At 41.7% G+C, this 25,501-nt stretch overlaps 1 protein-coding gene across 4 annotated transcripts in view; it reads left to right on the plus strand.

The window, feature by feature from the left end:
• LOC124797977 (speckle targeted PIP5K1A-regulated poly(A) polymerase-like) overlaps positions 1–25,501 on the plus strand; it is a 254,563-nt gene that overhangs the window by 219,129 nt on the left and 9,933 nt on the right. For 2 of the 4 annotated variants that reach the window (XM_047261151.1, XM_047261150.1), the window contains one exon: positions 16,015–16,216. In XM_047261151.1, the coding sequence (XP_047117107.1) occupies positions 16,015–16,216 (202 nt within the window). Of the gene's footprint in view, positions 1–16,014; positions 16,217–25,501 lie in introns of those variants that run through there. The other 2 variants (XM_047261152.1, XM_047261153.1) reach the window with 2 other exon arrangements.

Below are 25,501 nucleotides of genomic sequence, written 5' to 3' on the forward strand. Positions count from 1 at the left end.
AAATTGTATATGTACAGCTAAAGAACATTCCAGTACAATGATTTTTCCCATTTCTGGATACTCCTAGAAAGTACTCTAACTGTATATAGAAATTAAAATTTTTTAGTTCAGGTGAGTTTTGAACTCACGACCCTCCATGCAACAATCTAGTACCATAACCACCACACTACGGTGACTGCGCTACTTGGCTTCTTCTGCGACATTGCTCCCTTCTTAAGAGAACAGCGTCTTGGTGTTACTTCCTCCTAGTCCGGGAACGAGTCATCGGTCCTGCATACTCCGACTCCCGATGCCTGGTGGTGATCTTCTTAGAACTTCCCCTTGTTGCTGGTTCTTCATTACCTTTCTGCTTGTTGCCTGTTGCTGGAGCTTAGAATTTACCCTGGGTTGCAGGATCCTTATAGGGCTTCATTCGAAGGACGTGGACCATTCTCTGATCTTTTGTCACCTTGTGTCGGGGTCGAAATCTTCAACTTCGTAAGTAACATCAGACAACTGCCTTACAACCTTATAAGGTCCAAAGTAGTGCCTGAGGAGGCTATCAGAGAGACCAACCTTGCAAACAGGAGTGAAGATCCAGACGAGGTCACCAGGCTGGTAAACAACAGGGCAGTGGCTCGTGTCATACCTTCGGCTATTGTTTTCTTGAGCCTGCAGCGTGCAGAGTAGAGCCAACTGCTGAGCTTCCTCAGTTGTGGTTAACACCTGGCCGATGTAGTCGTCGTCAACGTCATCAGTATATAACAGAAACACAGTGTCCATCATCATCGTCGCCTCACGCCCATGCACCAGGAAAAATGGCGTAAATCCTGTGGTGTCTTGTTGGGTGGTATTGTAGGCAAACGTCACGAAAGGTAGCAGCTCATCCCAGTTGCTCTGCTCAACATTGATGAACATTGATAGCATGTCAGCCAAGTTCTTATTAAGGCATTCAGTAGGCCCATTAGTTTGCGAATGCTAGGCAGTCGTCATGTGATGAGTAATGTTGCAGCGACGGCACAAGATTTGATTGAAATATTTTCCCTCGATCTGTAATTAATGACCTTGGGGCACTGTGTTTTAATACAATGTCTTCCACAATGAATGTGACTACCTCGAATGCTTCGGCTCTTTTCACGGCTTTTGTAATGGCATAGCATGTCAGATAATCAGTGAAAACAATAATCCATCTATTGCAACTAGCAGACGTTGGAAATCATTCGAGGAGGTCAATTCCAACATGCTGGATAGGCGTTTCGGCTGGTGGAGTTGGTATGAGTTGGCCAGGTGGTTTCTGAGGACCTGCCTTTCTTCTCTGGCACTCTCAACAGTGCGACACATGGTCACGGACACTCCTAAATAAACCTGGCCAGAAAAATCTCTTGTGGATCCTATCGAATGTCTTAGTAAATCCTAAATGTGCAGCCTCATGTTTGTCATGAAATTTCCATAGAACATCTAAGTGCATTTGTTTAGGATTCACTGGTAGCCACCTCTTTCGTCTTGTGTCAAGTTTTTCTTGCAAAGTAATCCATCAACTACCTTAAATTGTCATTTCACATCCTCAGACCAATTTAAGGCAAGCATAATTTGAGATATCTCTGCTTAGCAGAGAGATCCTGGAGTGCAGCGAAACTATCACTATCTTCATCGAAGTCTTCGTGATCTTGCACAGGGCTTCTTGAAAGACAGTCGTCATCTTTGTGTTTTCTTCCACTTTTGTACACTATGGTAATGTCATACTCTTGAAGACGTAGTGCCCACCTGGCGAGTTGCCCTGTTGGATCCTTAAGACCTGTCAACCGACAAAGTGAATGATGGTCTGTAACAATTGTGAATGGCCGTCCATAGAGATACTGTCGAAATTTGCACATGGCCAAGATCACAGCAAGACATTCTCTTTCTGTAGTTGAGTAGTTTCTCTTGGCTTTTGTAAGTGTCGTAAAAGCATAGGCTATAACCTTCTCTTTTCCATCCGAAATATGCACCAGAACAGCACCGATCCCATACCCACTGGCATCTGTGTGTAGTTCTGTAGGTGCTCTCTCATCATACAGACCAAGTACAAGGTCAGTCATCAGAGCTTTTCGCAGCACATCGAAGGAATCTTGTTGATCACAGGCCCAGATAAATTTAGCATCGACTTTTAGCAACTCTTGGAGTGGCCTGGCTTTGATACAAAAGTCTTTGATAAAATGACGGTAATAAGAACACAATCTGAGGAAGCTTCTCGCATCTCTAATACTTCTAGGAATAGGAAATTCCGTTATAGCTCTCACCTTTTCTGGATCTGGCCGCACACCTTCGTTTGACAAAAGGTGCCCAAATATTTTGATTTCTTTTGCTCCAAAGAGACACTTTCTTGGATTAAGTTACAGTCCAGCTTGTTAGAGACACTTAAGAACAGCCCTCAGTCTTTTTATGTGTTCATCAAATGTCTCTGAGAGGACTGTAATGTCATCTAAATAACAAAGACACATCATCCACTTCAGGTGCCTTTGAAGATTGTCCATCATTCATTCAAAAGTTGCTGGTCCATTACACAAATCTAGCAGCATTACCTTAAACTCATACGGGCCCTCGGGGGTGATGAATGCAGTTTTCTCACTATCAGGCTCATCTGCTTTAATTTGCCAGTATCCTGAGGACATGTCCGTGGTTGAGAAATACTTAGCCCCCTTCAGACAATCTAGTGTATCGTCAATTCGTGGAAGAGGGTAAATGTCCTTTTTAGTTACCATATTTAGCTTCCTGTAATCAACACAAAAACGCCAATTGCCATGCTTCTTTCTGACGAGAACCACTGGTGATGACCATGGGCTCTGCGAAGGCTGAATGATGTCATTATTTATCATTTTCTCTACCTAGTCGTGAATTATTTAATGTTCCATTGCTGACACACTGTACGCTCTCTGGCTTATTGGTTGATGGTCTCCAGTGCTAATCTGGTGCTTCACCATCGATTTGTCTAATTTGATCTTCACCTGTGGATAGAAGCATTCAGAGAACTCTTGAAGAATGGCAAGTAGCTTCTTCTGTTGTTCTGTAGTGAGATCTGGTGATAGTCGAGCTAGAAGATCTTGAATCATAGTGGTAGCACTAATTTCACCCACAGGCTCTGCATGGGAGGTTTCAATGACGCTCAGCTGTTCTGCAATTAACGGCTCAGCATTTGCTGTGCACATGCGTCTTGGAAGCATCTGCGGTTCTAGGCGACAGTTAACTATCCACAATTCACCAAATCCATTCTTAAACAAGACAACAGAGGCCCAAATGACCAAGTTATTCTTCAGTGGTATGCTTCTCTTTTATTCCGCTACAACATCCATGGGCTGATGCATGACAGCTACCTGTCTAGTGCTGACTCCAGGAATGATCACTTCATCCAGCACACATAGTCTCTGCACACTCGTATGCACATCTTCCTGTCCACAGTATCTCATCTCATCTAGCATAATCTTCGAGCGACCACAATCTATAATTCCTTGAGAAGCTTTCAAAAAGTCCCATCCGGGAATCATTTCATGGCTACACTCTTGTAAGACGATGAATTCTAAGGGCTGTGTATGGCCACTTATACCCACACGAATGACACATCTTCTTGTAGGTTTCACATATTTCCCATTAGCCACCTTCAGCAGCAACGTTTTGCGGTTGACGAATATGGTTTTCTGCAACTGGTAATAGTTGTAGTTGTGGTCTTCAGTCCTGAGACTGGTTTGATGCAGCTCTCCATGCTACTCTATCCTGTGCAAGCTTCTTCATCTCCCAGTACTTACTGCAACCTACGTCCTTCTGAATCTGCTTAGTGTATTCATCTCTTGGTCTCCCTCTACGATTTTTACCCTCCACGCTGCCCTCCAATGCCAAATTTGTGATCCCTTGATGCCTCAAAACTTGTCCTACCAACCGGTCCCTTCTTTTTGTCAAGTTGTGCCACAAACTCCTCTTCTCCCCAACCCTATTCAGTGCCTCCTCATTAGTTATGTGATCTACCCATCTAATCTTCAGCATTCTTCTGTAGCACCACATTACGAAAGCTTCTATTCTCTTCTTGTCCAAACTATTTATCGTCCATGTTTCACTTCCATACATGGCCACACTCCACACAAATACTTTCAGAAACGACTTCCTGATACTTAAATCTATACTCGATGTTAGCAAATTTCTCTTCTTCAGAAAGAAACGCTTTCCTTGCCATTGCCAGTCTACATTTTATATCCTCTCTACTTCGACCATCATCAGTTATTTTGCTCCCCAAATAGCAAAACTCCTTTACTACTTTAAGTGTCTCATTTCCTAATCTAATTCCCTCAACATCACCCGATTTAATTTGACTACATTCCATTATCCTCGTTTTGCTTTTGTGGATGTTCATCTTATATCCTCGTTTCAAGACACTGTCCATTCCGTTCAACTGCTCTTCCACGTCCTTTGCTGTCTCTGACAGAATTACAATGTCATCGGCGAACCTCAAAGTCTTTATTTCTTCTCCATGATTTTTAATACCTACTCCAAATTTTTCTTTTGTTTCCTTTACTGCTTGCTCAATATACAGATTGAATAGCATTGGGGAGAGGCTACAACCCTGTCTCACTCCCTTCCCAACCACTGCTTCCCTTTCATGCCCCTCGACTCTTATAACTGCCATCTGGTTTCTGTACAAATTGTAAATAGCCTTTCGCTCCCTGTATTTTACCCCTGCCACCTTCAGAATTAGAAAGAGAATATTCCAGTTAACATTGTCAAAAGCTTTCTCTAAGTCTACAAATGCTAGAAACATAGGTTTGCCTTTTCTTAATCTTTCTTCTGATCTTTGCGAGGTCGGCTTCTACCAGTTTTTCCATTCGTCTGTAAAGAATTCGCGTTAGTATTTTGCAGCTGTGACTTAGTAGACCGATAGTTTGTTAATTTTCACATCTGTCAACACCAGCTTTCTTTGGGATTGGAATTTTTATATTCTTCTTGAAGTCTATGGGTATTTTGCCTGTCTCATACATCTTGCTTACCAGATGGTAGAGTTTTGTCAGGACTGGCTCTCCCAAGGCCATCAGTAGTTCTACTGGAATGTTGTCTACTCCCGGGGCCTTGTTTCGACTCAGGTCTTTCAGTGCTCTGTCAAACTCTTCACGCACGATCTTATCTCCCATTTTGTCTTCATCTATATCCTCTTCCATTTCCATAATATTGTCCTCAAGTACATCGCCCTTATATAAACCCTCTATATACTCCTTCCACCTTTCTGCTTTCCCTTCTTTGCTTAGAACTGGTTTTCCATCTGAGCTCTTGATATTCATACAAGTGGTTCTCTTTTCTCCAAAGGTCTCTTTAATTTTCCTGTAGGCAGTATCTATCTTACCCCTAGTGAGATAAGGCTCTACATCCTTATATCTGTCCTCTAGCCATCCCTGCTTAGCCATTTTGCACTTCCTGTCGATCTCATTTTTGAGACGTTTGTATTCCTTTTTGCCTGCTTCATTTACTGCATTTTTATATTTTCTCCTTTCATCAATTAAATTCAATATTTCTACTGTTAGCCAAGGATTTCTATTAGCCCTCGTCTTTTTACCTACTTGATCCTCTGCTGCCTTCACTACTTCATCCCTCACAGCTACCCATTCTTCTTCTACTGTATTTCTTTCCCCCATTCCTGTGAATTGTTCCCTTATGCTCTCCCTGAAACTCTCAACCACCTCTGGTTTAGTCAGTTTATCCAGGTCCCATCTCCTTAAATTAGCACCTTTTTGTAGTTTCTTCAGTTTTAATCTTCAGTTCATAATCAATAGATTGTGGTCAGAGTCCACATCTGGCCCTGGAAATGTCTTACAATTTAAAACCTGGTTCCTAAATCTCTGTCTTACCATTATATAATCTATCTGATACCTTTTAGTATCTCCAGGATTCTTCCATGTATACAACCTTCTTTTATGATTCTTGAACCAAGTGTTAGCTATGATTAAGTTATGCTCTGTGCAAAACTCTACCAGGCAGCTTCCTCTTTCATTTCTTCCCCCCAATCCATATTCACCTACTACGTTTCCTTCTCTCCCTTTTCCTACTCTCGAATTCCAGTCACCCATGACTATTAAATTTTCGTCTCCCTTCACTACTTGAAAAATTTCTTTTATCTCATCATACATTTCATCAATTTCTTCATCATCTGCACTGCAGAGCTAGTTGGCATATAAACTTGTACTACTGTAGTAGGCATGGGCTTTGTGTCTATCTTGGCCACAATAATGCGTTCACTATGCTGTTTGTAGTAGCTTACCCGCACTCCTATTTTTTTATTCATTATTAAACCTATTCCTGCACTACCCCTATTTGATTTTGTATTTATAACCCTGTATTCACCTGACCAAAAGTCTTGTTCCTCCGGCCACCGAACTTCACTAATTCCCACTATATCTAACTTTAACCTATCCATTTCCCTTTTTAAATTTTCTAACCTACCTTCCCGATTAAGGGATCTGACATTCCACGCTCCGATCCGTAGAACGTCAGTTTTCTTTTTCCTGATAACGACGTCCTCTTGAGTAGTCCCCGCCCGGAGATCCGAATGGGGGACTCTTTTACCTCCGGAATATTTTACCCAAGAGGACGCCATCATCATTTAATCATACAGTAAAGCTGCATGCCCTCGGGAAAAATTACGGCCGTAGTTTCCCCTTGCTTTCAGCCGTTCGCAGTACCGTCACAGCAAGGCCGTTTTGGTTAATGTTACAAGGCCAGATCAGTCAATCATCCAGACTGTTGCCCCTGCAACTACTGAAAAGGCTGCTGCCCCTCTTCAGGAACCACACGTTTGTCTGGCCTCTCAACAGATACCCCTCCGTTGTGGTTGCACCTACGGTACGGCCATCTGTATCGCAGAGGCACGCAAGCCTCCCCACCAACGGCAAGGTCCATGGTTCATGGGGGGGGCTGGTAATAGTACTTCTTCAAAATGACTGAATATGATACTCCAGAGTCCACAAGAGCTTGGGCTGGTCAGCCATCCATGGGGATATTGACATAGTTCACTATCATTTTTGTAGTGATCAGCAGTGGAGGATTTTTCTCTTCGGCAGCCTCACCTCCAAGGAAGGTTTTCCAAGTTGCGGCAGCTAGGTGATCGGCTGGAGCTTCTAAACGGTGATGGAAACCTTGATCGAGGTTTTGGGGAGCGTGCTCTCTTTTGGCTAGCTAGCGATGATGATGACCTACATCATCCTGCACCCACATCTTCTTGTTCATCTTCGTCATCCCAGAGTTGGCGTCGGCTAAGATCGGTCTGCTGTCTTCTGGCACGGGCGTCATCAAATATCCCCCGCCTTTCTCGACCTCAAGACATCAGTCTTCCATGGTGCCCAAAGAGGTTCCTCATGCGGCATTGTAGGAATGTAACTTTGCCTGGGTCTCGACTTGTTTATCATTTTAAAGGGTAATGAAGGATGAGAGATTGGGTTCAGTGTCTGTTCTACTTTCTTATGACCTCTTGAAGCATCTCTGTTTTTTGCTCGTCGTGCAATCCAAGTGTCTTCTGAACTTCCTCTCTCACTATCTGATGAAGAACACTTGTGAAATCAGTTTCTTCCTCCATCACAGACATTGATATGATGTTTGGAAGCCGTTCAAACTTCTTGCGTGAAATTCTTTTCTTGATGCCTTGTCTCAATATACTGGAACCATTTTGTGGTGTCACCGCCAGACACCACACTTGCTAGGTGGTAGCTTTAAATCGGCCGCGGTCCATTAGTACATGTCGGACCCGCGTGTCGCCACTGTGTGATCGCAGACCGAGCGCCACCACAAGGCAGGTCTCGAGATATGGACAAGCACTCGCGCAGTTGTACGGACGACTTTGCTAGCGACTACACTGACGAAGCCTCGCTCCTTTGCCGAGCCGATAGTTAGAATAGCCTTCAGCTAAGTCCATGGCTACGACCTAGCAAGGCGCCATTAGTAACATTGCATGTATCTATGGAGTCTCACTTATATTGTCAATAGCGATGTACCAAGGATGGATTAAAGTTAAGTAATACAGAAGCTACGTACTTTTCTTTATAGCATTCATTACGTATCCTGTTACAGACCTATCTCTTGCCTGCTAAACGCGTGCCTTTCGGCTAGTTCCGTGGCGTGGCTGTCTTGCTAAGCCACAACACATTTTATGAAGTCGTCTACTGTTGAAACCTCCTTTAGGAGTAGGGCTTGATACATGTCCTCAGCAACACTCTTCAGGAGATGTGCAACCTTATTTTCCTCCCTCATTTGAGAATCCACTATTTTATGTAGCTCCAAGACGTCTTGAATGTAGGATGCTGTAGTTTCTCTTGGACGCTGTGCCCTGCATTTGCACTTCTGTCATGTGTGTCGCCGAAATACTTGCATCTGGAATACTTCCCAGCTTGTGAGCTTCTCCTCTTTGTTCTCATACTATTGCTTGGAAGTGCCTTCCAAGTAGAAAAATACGTTAGCCAAACACACAGTGTCATCCCATTTTTTAAATTTATCTCTATATTCATATACCTTCAGCCACTTGTTTGTATCTTGGCCATCGTCACCAGAGAACCCAGAAGGATGTCTCATGTGGTGGCACACAGTTGCTGTCATCGTGACGTCCTCCTCTTCTTCTGTATCCGACAGATTGTGATCTGTTGAATATGGCTCGAACTCGGGTTCCTCGCCACGTAAATGGTGGCTCTGGCGTGGTCTGATGGGAGCCATTTTGTCGTCGATAACGTGCGGTATCACAAGTTCCAATACCCAGGGTCTCCGCCAGAATAATGTCACGTAGAGGAAGGTGTAAGTAGATGAATGAGAAACACAAACTTCACTTAACAAAGGTTTATTCAGCACTTGCACATACAATAGCGCGGAGCGAAATGGCTCGGGCCACAACACATACGGTATATGCACAGCTACAGAACAATCCAGTTCAGTGATTCTTCCCATTTGTGGATACTTCTAGAAAGTACTCGAACGGTATATAGAAATTAAAATTTTTCAGTTCTGGTGAGTTTTGAACTCACGACCCTCCATGCAACAATCTAGTATCATAACCACTACACTACGGCAACTGCATTACTTGGCTTCTTCTGCAACAATACCAAATTCAAGTGTATATTAGGAAGTTTTAGTTATGGCTTATTGTGTTATGATTAGAATATTACTACATGAGAATCATCTGAAAATTTGTTCGCACATTAAAACAGTGTGAAATAATGTAATTGAAGCTACTGCTCTCACATTCCAGCTGCTTGAGAGTTGTCTCTCACAAACCATTTACCAATGATGTCAACCAGTTTATCCATTCAGTTTAAGTGATGCAAGGTTTTGTTTGTTGTTGTTGTTGTGGTCTTTAGCCCTGAGACTGGTTTGATACAGCTCTCCATGCTACTCTATCCTGTGCGAGCTTCTTCATCTCCCAGTACCTACTGCAGCCTACATCCTTCTGAATCTGCTTAGTGTATTCATCTCTTGGTCTCCCTCTACGATTTTTACCCTCCACGCTGCCCTCCAGTACTAAATTGGTGATCCCTTGATGCCTCAGAACATGTCCTACCAACAGATCCCTTCCTCTGGTCAAGTTGTGCCACAAACTCCTCTTCTCCCCAATTCTATTCAATACCTCCTCATTAGTTATGTGATCTACCTATCTTATCTTCAGCGTTCTCCTGTAGCACCACATTTCGAAAGCTTCTATTCGCTTCTTGTCTAAACTATTTATCGTCCATGTTTCACTTCCATACATGGCTACACTCCATACAAATACTTTCAGAAACGACTTCCTGACACTTAAATCTATACTCGATGTTAACAAATTTCTCTTCTTCACAAACGTTTTCCTTGCCATTGCCAGTCTACATTTTATATCCCCTCTACTTTGACAATCATCAGTTATTTTTCTTCCCAAATAGCAAAACTCCTTTACTGCTTTAAGTGTCTCATATCCTAATCTAACTCCCTCAGCATCATCCGAGTTAACTCGACTGCATTCCATTATCCTCGTTTTGCTTTTGTTGATGTTCGTCTTATACCCTCCTTTCAAGACACTGTCCATCCCGTTCAACTACTCTTCCAAGTCCTTTGCTGTCTCTGACAGAGTTATAATGTCATCGGCAAACCTCAACGTTTTTATTTCTTCTCCATGGATTTTAATACCTACTCCGAACTTTTCTTTTGTTTCCTTTACTGCTTGCTCAATATACAGATTGAATAGCATCGGGGAGAGGCTACAACCCTGTCTCACTCCCTTCCCAACCACTGCTTCCCTTTCATGTCCCTCGACTCTTATAACTGCCATCTGCTTTCTGTACAAATTGTAAATAGCCTATCGTTCCCTGTATTTTACCCCTGCCACCTTTAGAATTTGAAAGAGAGTATTCCAGTTAACATTGTCAAAAGCTTTCTCTAAATCTACAAATGCTAGAAACGTAGGTTATCCTTTCCTTAATCTATTTTCTAAGGTAAGTCGTAGGGTCAGTATTGCCTCACGTGTTCCAATATTTCTATGTAATCCAAACTGATCTTCGCAAGGTCGGCTTCTACCAGCTTATGTATTTGTCTGTAAAGAATTCGCGTTGGTATTTTGCAGCTGTGACTTTTTAAACTGATAGTTCGGCAGTTTTCACATCTGTCGACACCTGCTTTCTTTGGGATTGGAATTTTTATATTCTTCTTGAAGTCTGAGGGTATTTTGCCTGTCTCATACATCTTGCTCACCAGATGCTAGGATTTTTGCCAGGACTGGCTCTCCCAAGGCTGTCAGTAGTTCTAATGGAATGCTGTCTACTCCCGGGGCATTGTTTCGATTAAGGTCTTTCAGTGCTCTGTCAAACTCTTCTCATCTAACTCCTCTTCCATTTCCATAATATTGTCCTCAAGAACATCGCCCCTGTATAGACCCTCTATATACTCCTTCCACCTTTCTGCTTTCCCTTCTTTGCTTAGAACTGGTTTTCCATCTGAGATCTTGATATTCATGCAAGTGGTTCTTTTTTCTCCAAAGGTCTCTTTAGTTTTCCTGTAGGCAGTGTCTATCTTACCCCTCGTGAGATAAGCCTCTACATCCTTACATTTGTCCTCTAGCCATCCCTGCTTAGCCATTTTGCACATCCTGTCGATCTCATTTTTGAGACGTTTGTATTCCTTTTTGCCTGCTTCACTTACTGCATTTTTGTGTTTTCTCCTTTTATCAATTAAATTCAGTATCTCTTCTGTTACCCAAGGATTTCTATTAGCCCTCGTCTTTTTACCTACTTGATCCTCTGCTGCCTTCACTATTTCATTCCTCAAAGCTACCCATTCTTCTTCTACTGTATTTCTTTCCCCCATTCCTGTCAATTGTTCCCTTATGCTCCCCCTGAAACTCTGTTCAACCTCTGGTTCTTTCAGTTTATCCAGGTCCCATCTCCTTAAATTCCCAACTTTTTGCAGTTTCTTCAGTTTTAATCTACAGTTCATAACCAATAGATTGTGGTCAGAGTCCACGTCTGCCCCTGGAAATGTCTTACAATTTAAAATCTGGTTCCCAAATCTCTGTCTTACCATTATATAATCTATCTGATACCTTCTGATATCTCCAGGGTTCTTCCATGTATACAACCTTCTTTCATAATTCTTGAAACAAGTGTTAGCTACGATTAAGTTATGCTCTGTGCAAACTTCTACCAGGCGGCTTCCTCTTGCATTTTGTAGCCCCAATCCATATTCACCTACTATGTTTCCTTCTCTTCCTTTTCCTACTGTCAAATTCCATTCGCCCATGACTATTACATTTTCGCCTCCATTCACTACCTGAATAATTTCTTTTATCTCATCATACATTTCATCAATTTCTTCATCATCTGCACTGCAGAGCTAGTTGGCATTTATACTTGTACTACTGTAGTAGGCGTGGGCTTTGTGTCTATCTTGGCCACAATAATGCATTCACTATGCTGTTTGTAGTAGCTTACCCACACTCCTATTTTTTTTTTTTTATTCATTATTAAACCTATTCCTGCAGTACCCCTATTTGATTTTGTTTTCTTAACCTTGTATTCGCGTGACCAAAAGTCTTGTTCCTCCTGCCTCCAAACTTCACTAATTTGCACTATATCTAACGTTAACATATCCATTTCCCTATTTAAATTTCCTAACCTACCTGCCCGATTAAGGGATCTCACATTCCATGCTCCGATCCGTAGAATGCCAGTTTTCTTTCTCCTGATAATGACGTCCTCTTGATTCGTCCCCGTCCGGAGATCCGAATGGGGGACTATATTACCTTCGGAATATTCTACCCAAGAGGAAGCCATCATCATTTAACCATACAGTAAAGCTGCATGCCCTCTGCTTTCAGCCGTTCGCAGTACCAGCCCAGCAAGGCTTTTTTGGTTAGTGTTACGAGGCCAGGTCAGTCAATAATTCAGACTGTTGCCCCTGCTACCACTGAAAAGGCTGCCGCCCCTCTTCAGGAACCACACAATTGTCTGGCCTCTCAACAGATACCCCTCCATTGTGGTCGCACCTACAGTGCGACTATCTGTATCGTTGAGGCACATAAACCTCCCCAACAACAGCAAGGTCCATGGTTTGGGGGGGGGGGGGGGGGGTTGTTTGTAGTAACAATAAACAGGGCTCAAAGCCCTCATACATTCAGATATGTTGAAATTGATTTACAATCATAATGTCTTTAGTGTGATCAGTCGTACACTGAGGTGACAAAAGTCATGGGATAGTGATATGCGCATATAAAGAGGCAGTAGTATTGTATAAAGATGAACAGAAAATACAGTTGTGTTAATATTTGTTCTTATCTGCTTCTTATATTTAGTGCAAAAAATAATTATCTATGTACACGTTTTTGCTGATTAATTGTGGAACCACAACAAAACAAACTCACATGGTAGATGAATGAAACAACCATCCTCAAAAATTAAACATAACCTTAGATAATGGTCTGTGGAACACACAAATTAAATTAAACTAAACTTCAGTGCTCTGCGGCCTGCAGTTTAAAGGGTATTGAAGCTTATACCCATAATCTGTGTCTACATCCCATGAAGACACTGAATGTGTTGTTTTTTTTTGTAAACCTCATGGTTCCAGATGAAATATTACTGTTTAACACATCATATTCAGGTAGCGCACCCATTTCTTCCTTTAAATGATGTAAGTTTCTTATAAAAAACCTAGAGAAAGTTTGTCTAGACTAAGTATAAAAATTAAACTATAGCTCACATTCAGATTTTTTAATGTTCAGAAATGTACAAAAAGTGATTTGATTGACATAATGAAACCTTCCAACAGAGTTCAGGATTACATTTGGATGATATTGACTTCTTGCCTCAATACTTCAGCTCACAACTGAGCAGTCATCTTCACATGATTATGCCTTTAAAACTTCAAGTTACACACAAAGAAACCTTTTTGAAATGACATCAATCTGTATTTATCACCAACTTTCATTACTTAACAATGCCCCTTGGACTATTTTCCTGAACTGTGGGATTCATTCCAAATCCACTGTGCAAACACGTCAGAGATATCACGAACAAATTCAGCAAATTTATTTCAGTGTCTTTGTGAATTAAATGCTTCAGAGACTGATTTTCATAATGAAAATGAGGTTGCTGCCATCCTTATGTTTATGTGGCTTGTCTAGTGCACTCCTGTTAAGTGGTTTATTACTGAATGTTTTCATACAGAGAGCGGCAGAAAGATCGGTTTTAAAGTACAAGAAACACAAATGTTAAGAGTGATAAAAATGTTTTATTGGTAATTACATAATGGTACTAATGGAAATTAAAGAAAATAACATTGGAACAACAGATTTCATCAGTTTAAGATTTGATGATGATGTCCTCCAAATGGTGCCCTTCTGTGATGAAACACTCTTCCAGTCTCGCACCAAAACTGTCAAAGATCTCCCCTAACATTGCAGGGGACTGGTTGGCGATTTCTTGAGTTTTGACCATCTTAAGTTCACTCAGTGTGTGGGGCTTGTGTGTGTAGACTCTTAATTCAAGAAACCCCACAAGAAAAAATCACGAACGCTTAGATTAGGCAAGCATACTGGCCATGCAATATCCCCGAAACATGAGATTACTCAGCCACAAAAAGTCCATCACCTCATTTGTCTGTATGGGCAGTTGAGCCTTCCTGCTGGAACCACATCCTACTGTGCACTAAGCATTTTCTCCGAAGTTCAGGGATCAGGAAGTTTTGTAACATCAACAGATAACATTGCGAATTGACCGTAACAGTTTGACCACCCTCTTCAAAGAAGTATGGCCCAATGACACAACTTTTTGTTACACCACACAGTGACCTTAGAACTATGCAGAAAACGTTCATCAGTTCTTCAGGATTTGTAGCTGACCAATAATGAAAGTTCTGTTTGTTTACATAACCGTCCAGATGAAAATGCACCTCGTTGCTTGCCAAGAAAATTTTTTCATCTGTCATCAAATCAATCATATGCTCTGAAAATGCTTTTCGCATTGCATAGTCATTGGGCTTTAACTGCTGAACAATAGCCATTTTGTATGGATGGACATGCAGATCAGACCGCAACATTCGTCTTACTGGGGGGTCAGACATATGCAAAGCAGCAGCTTGTTTATGGGTTAGCTGCCGAAGACTGGCTTCCCCAGCTTCTCTTACTCTATCAATATTCTATGGCATCCAGCCTGATATTGGACAGCCTGTTGTCTCCCGTTTCAATGCTGAACCAGTAGCTCTGAAATTACTCAACCACAGCATAATTGTGTTGCATGTTGCAACATTTCCTCATGGACCTAAATTAAAATGCCTGCAGAACTGCCGCTGCACAGCAACACAGGAATTGCTACTTTTAAAAAATACCTTAACGCACAATGCACAGCTGATCACTACTCGTGGCTACTAAAAATGTCCATGTGTAGGCTCCGAAATGCGCCATTCCTCACCACCCCACACCATCTATTCGCTCATCACGCCGCAGCAAAAACCATCTGATCATTTTGCGGCTCCTTATACTTTCTTCAGTCACTTTCTATTTTGGAACCATTAGTGGAATGACTCATTTTAAGAAGTGGTTCTCCAAGAAGTTTAATAAATATGGCATGATAAAAAAAAATCCACACATTCATTGGCTGCATTTATAAAATATCCCCTTTCTGATACACACAGTTCCTTCCTACTTTTGTTTCTTGCACCTCTACCCCAAATCCCTGCCTCTCCCGCTCTTTAGCCCCCACAATATTACGCCACAGTGGCATATATTCCTTAGCCACTGACTCCACATGTAATTTGCTTGAACACTCTTACTCATACAACTCACTCAGTCCCATCCCATTGGGTTTGCCAATCTAAACCACAGTTAAAGGCGCTGCAGTGATTTGAACAATTAGTATGTTTGTAGTAGAGTGAACTTCAGATACATCTGCCAACATTGATTTAAGTTTTTGAAAAAAGAAAAGAAAAGAAAAATAAGAGATCTAAATGGGCTCAATTGAATGTACAAATAATCTAACAGTGGAAATTCCAACAATGTAGGAAAAATAGACATGTTAAGTTGCAGACAGGCACAAGAAAAAGAAACACACACCATTCAATCACACAAGCAAACACTCCTCATGTATGCACGACTACAGACTGGCAGCTCAGCCCAGAATGCACAAGAAGTGTTTCTCTTTCTTTTTCTGACAAAGGCTGTGGCTGAAAGCATATGTGTGAGTGTCTATTAAATGCACCTGACTCCAAACTTAATGCGTAATGTTTACAGTAACTAGCAATCTGTCTTTCCCTACATTGTTGCATGAATAATTACAACTGATCTCTTTTCTACCTCTTGTCTGTTGCAACCACTTTTGCATGTGTACTTATTACTTGCATGCAAGCAGTTCAAATATTCTGCCTTCACCCATTCTCTTTCTTCTGTTGAATAATTTTTCTGTCTTTCTCTACTTCATATTCCCATCTGTACAACGTTTTTAATCTGTAAAACTATAATTTATCTATAAGATGCTTTCTTTCTTGTTTATATTGTAGCTAATCACCTTACTCAATGTGTGATATTTTCAGGAGCACCAGCATTGCTTTTTAAGGATTTGTGTGTCCCAATGGAAGTGGATGACAGTACAACTTTAAGTGCAGACCTTTTCCTAAAGCCAGAGTACCTTGGTGCAGTGGACATTGCTGCTGAGTCAGCCAGACAAATGCTATTTGCACGTTGGACACATGCTGTTGTTGCACTTGTTCCTGAATTTTTAACTAGATTTGTAAGGTATGGATTGTATGTAATTGTACAGGTACTTGTAAGTTCTTGTAAGATAAAACTTATTCACGCATTTCCTGATGAAACATATATCATGAAAATTGCATTTTACTTCATCATTGATGTGTTGTGGGATCCCATTGGCACAGTTATCAATAGAGCAACATGTGTGAGTCCTATTTCTCATATCTTATCTTCATGGTCCTTACATGCAGTGTATGTTGGCAGCAGTAGAATTGTTCGGCAGTCAGCTTCAGATGCCAGATATCTAAATTTTCTCAATAGTGTTTCTTGAAAAGAACATTGCCTTCCCTCCAGAGATTCCCATTTGAGTTCCCGAAACATCTCCGTAACACTTGCTTGGTGTTTGAACCTACTGGTAACAAATTTAACTGCTTCGATTGCTTCATTCAGTCCGACCTGGTACAGTTCTCAAACACTCAAGCAGTACTCAAGAATAGTTCGCACCAGCATCCTATATGCAGTCTCCTTTGCATGTGAACCACTCTTTCCTAAAATTCTGCCAGTAAAGTGAAGCCGACCATTTGCCACCCCCACCACAGTTCTCACATACTTGTTCGACCTCATATCACTTTGCAGTGCTATTCCCAGATATTTAAATGACTTGACTGTGTCAAGCAGGGCACTAGTAATACCGTATCTGAGCATTACAGGTTTGATCTTCCTACTCATCCGCATTAACTTACATTTTTCCACATTTAGGGCTAGCTGCCATTCGTCACACCAACTGGAAACTTTGTCTAAGTCATCTTGTATCTTCGTACAGTCACTCAACTTCAACACCTTACCATTCACCACATCATCATCAGCAAACAACTGCAGATTGCTGCCCACCCTGTCAGCCAAATCATCTATGTATATGGATAACAACAACGGTCATATCACACTTCCCTGGAGCACTCCTGATGATACCCTTGTCTCTAAAGAACGCTTGCCATTGAGGGCAACATACTGGGTTGTATTATTTAAGAATTTTTAGCCACTCACATGTCCGTGAACTTATTTCATATGCTTGTACCTTCAGAAACAGCCTGTAATATGACATTGTGTCAAATGCTTTCTGGAAATATAGAAGCTGCCTGTTGCCCTTCATACATAGTTCGCAGTATATCATGTGAGAAAAGGGCAAGTTGAGTTTCGCATGAGTGCTGCTTTCTAAAACCCTGCTGATTCATGCACATAAGTTTCTCAGTCTCAAGAAAGTTTATTATATACGAACTGAGAATATATGCAAGGATTCTGCAGCAGACAGAAGTTAGGTATATTGGTCTGTAATTTTGTGGGTCCATTTTTTTACCTTTCTTATACACTGGAGTCACCTGCACTTTTTTCCAGCCGCATGGGACTTTAGGCTGGGCTAGAGATTCATGATAAATGCAAGCTAGGTAAGAGGCCAATGCTGTAGAGTACTCCTTGTAAAATTGAACTGAGGTTCCATCCGGACCTTGTGATTTATTTGCTTTCAAATCTTTCTGTTTCTCTGTGCCGGGTACGCTTATTACTACACTCCTGGAAATTGAAATAAGAACACCGTGAATTCATTGTCCCAGGAAGGGGAAACTTTATTGGCACATTCCTGGGGTCAGATACTTCACATGATCACACTGACAGAACCACAGGCACATAGACACAGGCAACAGAGCATGCACAATGTCGGCACTAGTACAGTGTATATCCACCTTTCGCAGCAATGCAGGCTGCTATTGTCCCATGGAGACGATCGTAGAGATGCTGGATGTAGTCCTGAGGAACGGCTTGCCATGCCATTTCCACCTGGCGCCTCAGTTGGACCAGCGTTCGTGCTGGACGTGCAGGCCGCGTGAGACGACGCTTCATCCAGTCCCAAACATGCTCAATGGGGGACAGATCCGGAGATCTTGCTGGCCAGGGTAGTTGACTTACACCTTCTAGAGCACGTTGGGTGGCACGGGATACATGCGGACGTGCATTGTCCTGTTGGAACAGCAAGTTCCCTTGCCGGTCTAGGAATGGTAGAACGACGGGTTCGATGACGGTTTGGATGTACCGTGCACTATTCAGTGTCCCCTCGACGATCACCAGTGGTGTACGGCCAGTGTAGGAGATCGCTCCCCACACCATGATGCCGGGTGTTGGCCCTGTGCGCCTCGGTCGTATGCAGTCCTGATTGTGGTGCTCACCTGCACGGCGCCAAACACGCATACGACCATCATTGGCACCAAGGCAGAAGCGACTCTCATCCCTGAAGACGACACGTCTCCATTCGTCCCTCCATTCACGCCTGTCGCGACACCACTGGAGGCGGGCTGCACGATGTTGGGGCGTGAGCGGAAGACGGCCTAACGGTGTGCGGGACCGTAGCCCAGCTTCATGGAGATGGTTGCGAATGGTCCTCGCCGATACCCCAGGAGCAACAGTGTCCCTAATTTGCTGGGAAGTGGTGGTGCGGTCCCCTACGGCACTGCGTAGGATCCTACGGTCTTGGCGTGCATCCGTGCGTCGCTGCGGTCCGGTCCCAGGTCGACGGGCACGTGCACCTTCCGCCGACCACTGGCGACAACATCGATGTACTGTGGAGACCTCACGCCCCACGTGTTGAGCAATTCGGTGGTACGTCCAACCGGCCTCCCGCATGCCCACTATACGCCCTCGCTCAAAGTCCGTCAACTGCACATACGGTTCACGTCCACGCTGTCGCGGCATGCTACCAGTGTTAAAGACTGCGATGGAGCTCCGTATGCCACGGCAAACTGGCTGACACTGACGGCGGCGGTGCACAAATGCTGCGCAGCTAGCGCCATTCGACGGCCAACACCGCAGTTCCTGGTGTGTCCGCTGTGTCGTGCGTGTGATCATTGCTTGTACAGCCCTCTCGCAGTGTCCGGAGCAAGTATGGTGGGTCTGACACACCGGTGTCAATGTGTTCTTTTTTCCATTTCCAGGAGTGTATGTTGTCCATACAGGAGTCTGTGCAATGGTCAAATGACAGTATGTCTGTACGATTTTTCTGTGTGAAATTTAAAACTTCGGCTTTTGTTTTGTTATCTTCGGTTGCCACACCAGACTGGTCAACAAGGGAACTGAATAGATACCTTAACCTGCTGAGCGATTTTACATACAACCAGAATTTTCTCGAGTTCTCTGCCAGGTCTTTTGCTAAGGCATGACAGTGGTAGTTGCTGTATGCTTTGCGCATAGATCTTTTCACAGACGCACAAATCTCTGCTAACCTTCACTTGTCATTATTTTTGCGTTTCCTTTTGAAGTGAGAGTGCAACAGCCTCTGCTTCCTCAGCATCCACCAAATTTCATTATTAAACCATGGTGGGTCTCTACCATCCTTTATCCACTTACTAGGCACATAAGTCTCCAGACTAAAATTTACAATTTGCTTAAACTTTGCCCATAATTCCTTTCCATCCATCTTACTGGAACTAAGTGATGCCAATTCACTGTTTGAGTGAGAAGTTAATAACTGCTTATCTTCTCTATCTAGAAGAAACACCCTTGTAGCCTTCTTGGCTGATTTATTAGCTTTCGTATTCATAGTTACTATAACGGCATCATGATCGCTAATCCTCGCTTCTATACTGACTTTTATGTGAAGCTGAATAATGTTTGTGAATTTATCAGCTACTTTTTCTTCTGTGAATTTGCATTTGTGTACACACAGTATATGAAGTTACAGACATTTTGTCTAGACTGACTTTAATTTTCCTAGTGACTTTAATTTTCCTAGTGTGAACCCTCAGTTGTCTTATAGAAACAATGTGTATACGTCAGCAAAATGTAAAAATCTGAAGATAATGGAAGGTATCTACTATAAAGGGGTAAGACTGGCTGCTGGATCCTACAGGACCACTGAGCCACCACTATCCGTCCAGTTGGAACTCCTCATAAAGTGTTTGGCAGTTCTTGTCCAACACACAGTCACTAGTATTCCACCTGCTTAATTGCTCACCTGTAAAAATTCCATTCTCTAGTCACCCATGGATAATTAGCCATATCATATCTCAGTGAAAACAGATCTAGTGTTACTTCAAATGGATCAGATTCCAGTTCTTGCAAAAGAGTGGAGCTACCATTATTGACTCATGAGGCCCAAAATGAATGTGTATGTCCTTAAATATAAGAGGGATAGTACTCTGGCACTGATTTATAAAAAGAGGATTTACAGTATCTTCTGCCAGCAGTTCAGTAATGTAACAGCTTACACTCATGAATGTAAGCAGAGGAGTTGCCTTGGCTGCTCCATAGATTTACCTTATAGTGCCTTCGAGAGCTGACTACTAGATGAATGTACGAAGGTGTGCTGAAAAGTAAAGACTCTGATTTTTTTATGTGAAAACTTTGAAAACTTTTTAAATAAAACAAATGTTATTAACATTCTACTTCTTTATTCTTTATGTCTACATATTTATTTCTCAGCATAGTCAGCCTGGTGGCAAACACATTTCTCCCAACGAGAGACCAGTTTGTGCACTGCTTCATCACTATCAAAGTGAAGCCCCCAAAAGTGTTCTTTAAGTTGTGGAAACAGATGAAAATCAGATGGGGCCAAGTCGGGACTGTATGGAGGATGATTGATGACATGAACCATTGTTGCAGATGTTGCAAAACTCGAGTGTGGCCAGGAACTGTTATGCTGAAGGAGAGGATGCTCCATGTTTGGACCAACTCTTTGAATTCGTAACTCGATTACAGCAAGCTGTTACTCACACACTGACATAGAACTTATATTAGAGATCACCATGTTACATGTAACAATCCAGACCCCTGTAGTGGCAGTTGGTTGCAAATATGTGGACATGTAGAATAAAGACATAGAATGTTAATAACATTTTATTGGTTTAAAAAGCTTTAAAAGTTTTCACACAAAAAATTCAGAGGCAGCACACCCTCATATCATGTGGAATGCTGATGTGCATGCTGTCTTGAGGTCATGGGAAGAGATGAGATTTATTTGAATTACAAAATCTCTTTGTTCTTATTCTGAGAGTGCACTCTAAGGTGTCCAGATCATGTATCCAGCACAAAAATCTGTCTACAGGTCAGGAATGATGGTAGTCAAGTTTAGGCTTGCTCTACACACTTAGGGTGTTTAGCAGTGTTCTGAGCACTCTGCTGTGAATGTCGTTGCCAGTGTGAGTGTTAAATATGATCATAGTGAGTTACTTAGTAAATTTTTATTCCATTTGCTGTGATTTGTCATTGCTGGTGGTGGTAAATGACAAATTCTATATAAGCAAGCAAGAGAGATAATTTACAGGGTACATACGTTCTTCGAGTGCAAAGTACGTGTACGTGCCCACCACAACTGGCCCTTGGAACCAGTAACACTGCCTTGAATTGTGCAACCCGCCATTTTTCATCAATCAAACTAAAGTGCATCTGGAACACAGCACACACCCCTTTGTGTACTCTAAGTAGGAAGGATATGATACTCTTTAAAGGACACCAAGTCATATAGGAATTTGGAGGGGGGAGGGGGGATAGCAGTCAAGGAGATATACGTGATAGCTACTTAATAACTACTGTGGCAAATTGTAAAGTACGCCTACGTGCAGTGTTCACCGGGCCATGCAAATGAGAAATGAGAACCTTCAACCATTGGGGTAACACAAGCCATTTTGCAAGGCAATCTTTAAATACTGCTATTGGCATCATTGTCGTGAGCTTGGAAGGTTTTGTTGTTGCTGTTGTGTGTGTAAGTTTTTCTCTAAGTCTTGGAAAATAGGTTGACAATCGAAGGTAAATTTACATAATCACTTTTCTTCCAGATAAATTTTTGCACAGTTTTATATCCATCAAAACTTTTCTTGCTGTAATGGTGTTCCCCAACAAATTTTAATGCCACCACTTTCCAACATAACCTCAAACAATACTTTAACTCTTTTGCTACTTCACAACATTTGTTTCCAAAACAGTTCTTTTTTAGTGTTGAAAAGTTTGCAGTCATGTCATATATGGGCAACATATGCCACCTGCAAAAGAGTGGTTTTTGTTACCCCATACTATAGAGTATAAATCTAAAAGAAATAATTGCCATGTTGTCACTTATTTTATGAAACAGTATGGTCCAAAAGTATCAAAGACATGTTGGCGTTTGAAAATATTAAGATTATACCGAAGGTAGATTTAAAAAGCTGTAAAATCAATGGAGAATGGTCTTGCATTTAGGCAGGCTTCTGAAAATTCTCCATTGGAGAGTAAAATGTGTGAGGGTGGATGGAGATTGGGGATCCCCGTTAGTAGTGTTTGATATCGGGTTGGTTGTCGAAGGCCTAGCTTGACAGAAGTGGATGGAATGAATAGTGATTTAAAGACAAAATGCCAAGCCCTGATTTTGCTGAAGGATTCATAAAGAGACACAATATCACCCTTACTAATCGTCTGCACCAAAATATTAAGACAACTGGGAAGCTGTGAGCAAAGAAACAATGAACGGTTAGTTTGATGAAGCTCATAGTCTAGCTTTTGGACCTTGACCGATGCACGATAGTGAATTATGATGAAACAAACAGGGCAAATGACCATCAAAAAGGGGGGGATTGCAGTTAGAAAAGACACATGCCATCCTGAAGTCATTAGTGATTACTCGAAGTTTTTAAGCACATCAGTTAAGTTTTCGAGAAGTGCTGATGGAATCCTACTTTTTTCTTATATCACTTTTAAGGCAGGAAATCTGTATTACATATAGACCAAAAATTACCAGAGGGTGCTGTCTATAAAAGATTAAGAGTTGACAATTTACCCTAGAAATATATGAAGACTTGTACATGAATATAGCAATTCTGTGTTTTCGACAAGAAGGTTGTTAAGATTCTGGTACGGGATAACCTGGCAAGCCACTTATCACCACATATCACTGAAGAATGCAAGAAAAACATCAAGTTTGTACTGCCACCCCCATATAGTACACACTACACACTGTACCCAACCACTAAATGTAGCTTTCTTTTGGCCATTGTAACGAAAGTGACATGACATTTTACATGAATTGAAAAATAAGAACTGTGACGCTATGTTTAAAGACAAGTTCTCTCGACTTCCGATGAAGTGTGTTGTTGGGTTAGGTGAAGAAACCATCAAGAACAACTTGAAGTTTGGTTTTAAAGCAGCAGTGGTTGTGCATCTAGACTGGAAACATTTTCTGAAGAGGCCTCTAGGTAGTAAATTTAGAACTATATGAAAATTTTTGTTCTAGCAATAGTCATTTGAAGGTTTTCTACAGAGAGCAGACCCAACCCATCCAAGTACAGAAGAAAAGGAAACTTGATATTCTAGCTGGAAGAGGCACTGAAGGAGTAGAAATTTTGGAAGCACAAGACTACAACTTTGCACCTAAAGTAAGCACTTCAAGAAAGAGAAGTATAAATGCCCCAGTAATTCAGATTCAGGAGACAATAATGTGGAGTTCTCACTGCAGAATGCCAGTAATTCAGATTCAAGAGATGATAATGGGGAGTTTTTGCTGCAGTATTCTCATTCAGATCTAATTCTAAGTAATTCGTCTGATTCTTGTTTTAATATAGAAAAGGAATTCCTGTTGTGACAAAGGAAAGGAAAGTGCGAATATATGATGTTAAACCTGATGTTTGTGCTATTGGCACTCTTACAGTTGACGAAGAGACAAAATGGGAAATATTAAAAATCTGTTTTGCCATCGTAATAAAAATAAACCTGAGGAAAAAGTGTAAAGGTGAAATTTTTTCAGAAAAGCTCCAAATCACTGGGAAATGACTGTGTTCCCAATAGTGTATGACGAGATAGATGTACACATCTAAAATGTTGTCAGTGTTGTGCAGCCTATAACAGTTCATAGGAGATGCTATATATTCCCTTTTGCAAAAAGTGAACTTTAATAAGCCAAAATTGCAGCAAAAAATCTTGAGCTTCATTTGTAATAAACTTGATCTGAAAAATGGCAGGTTCCTGGCAGTGATAGCCTTTGGAAGTTCCTTGGCTTTTTGTTGACACCAGTTCGTTTTTTTCAGTTTGACATTTCTGCTTCAGCCCTTGAAACTGTGTTTTCTTTTCAGCGGAGGATTGATCTTGAGCAAGAGATTGTTACGCATCCCACTTGACACTTATGAGGTTCTTAATCTCTTCATTGTTGTCATCAAATCAGTAATTTTACTTCTTTGCATCAAAACCAATGACCTCCTCTGCACTCTTCGTGATAATGTTTTTTAAGTCATCCGGTTTTGTTCAACACCTGTTCTGTTAACTGTGGTATTTGTAAGTCAGTCCAAAAATGTGTCTTGCTAGAGAGCAAACGGTTTCATTCTACCGGCCGTTCATATTGAATTTTCTCGTGGAATGATTTGAGAAGTAGGATGTGGTTTACGATGGGCGAGGATACCCAGATGGCTAAACAGGAGTTTGTGATCAGTCCAGCAACAATCAACATTTCAAGCTGTTTCTGGGATCAGGACATCTTTCTTGACACTGTTGAGTGATGATATAGTCAATGAGATGCCAAAGTTTGGAGTGTGGATGCCAGATGCCATTGACTTGCAGAGTTTTTATGTGGAATAAAAGAATTATATGGGGCTGTTTGTTTGTCATCAGGAACTCTGAAAGCTGCCAACAGTACAACAATCCTCACTGACAGTCAGGAGATCTTGAATGCAGGAAAGACCATTTCAGCTCACTCTTAAACTGTATTTCTACTGCTGCTGATGACTTTCTCGAATGTGGGTCACAACATCCAGCACAAGATTGTGCGGCAGTCCCACTGACATTTCATGAATTCAGCTAGGTTCTAGTTAATATGAAACCGAGAAAAGCACCCGGACCTGACAACCTCCCCTTGGAGATCATTCAAAGTGGTGGCTTGCCTCTAAAAACCAGACTCTTCTCCCTGTTTCTTCTAATGCAGGAAACTTTTAAGGTACCGGCTGATATTAAGAGCTCCACAACTGTCACCAAATTTTTAAAAGGGCGACTGAAGCATATGCAGTAAACCATGGCATATCATTGCTGTCTGTGGCTGGTAAAATTTTTACTAGTATTCTGTTGAATTGCCTTCAGACTGCAGGAGAATTGCAGGAAACAACATAAGTCATTACCGTTTGTGTCCTGTGACCTAGATAAATTTCCATTAGTAATGGGCTTAAACAAGGATGTGTCCTCGCACCAAAGTTTTTTTCTCTGTACCTAGCAGCCATTCTTAATGAGACAACATCTGTAAACAGTGTAGGAATAGAACTTAAATACAAATTTGACAGAGGGCTATTTAATCAGTCTGGACTGCACTCTAAAAGGTTCACAAGCCTCACTCGGGGAACT

This window comes from Schistocerca piceifrons, chromosome 5 (assembly GCF_021461385.2).
Source record: "Schistocerca piceifrons isolate TAMUIC-IGC-003096 chromosome 5, iqSchPice1.1, whole genome shotgun sequence".
Taxonomy (NCBI): Eukaryota; Metazoa; Arthropoda; class Insecta; order Orthoptera; family Acrididae; genus Schistocerca; species Schistocerca piceifrons.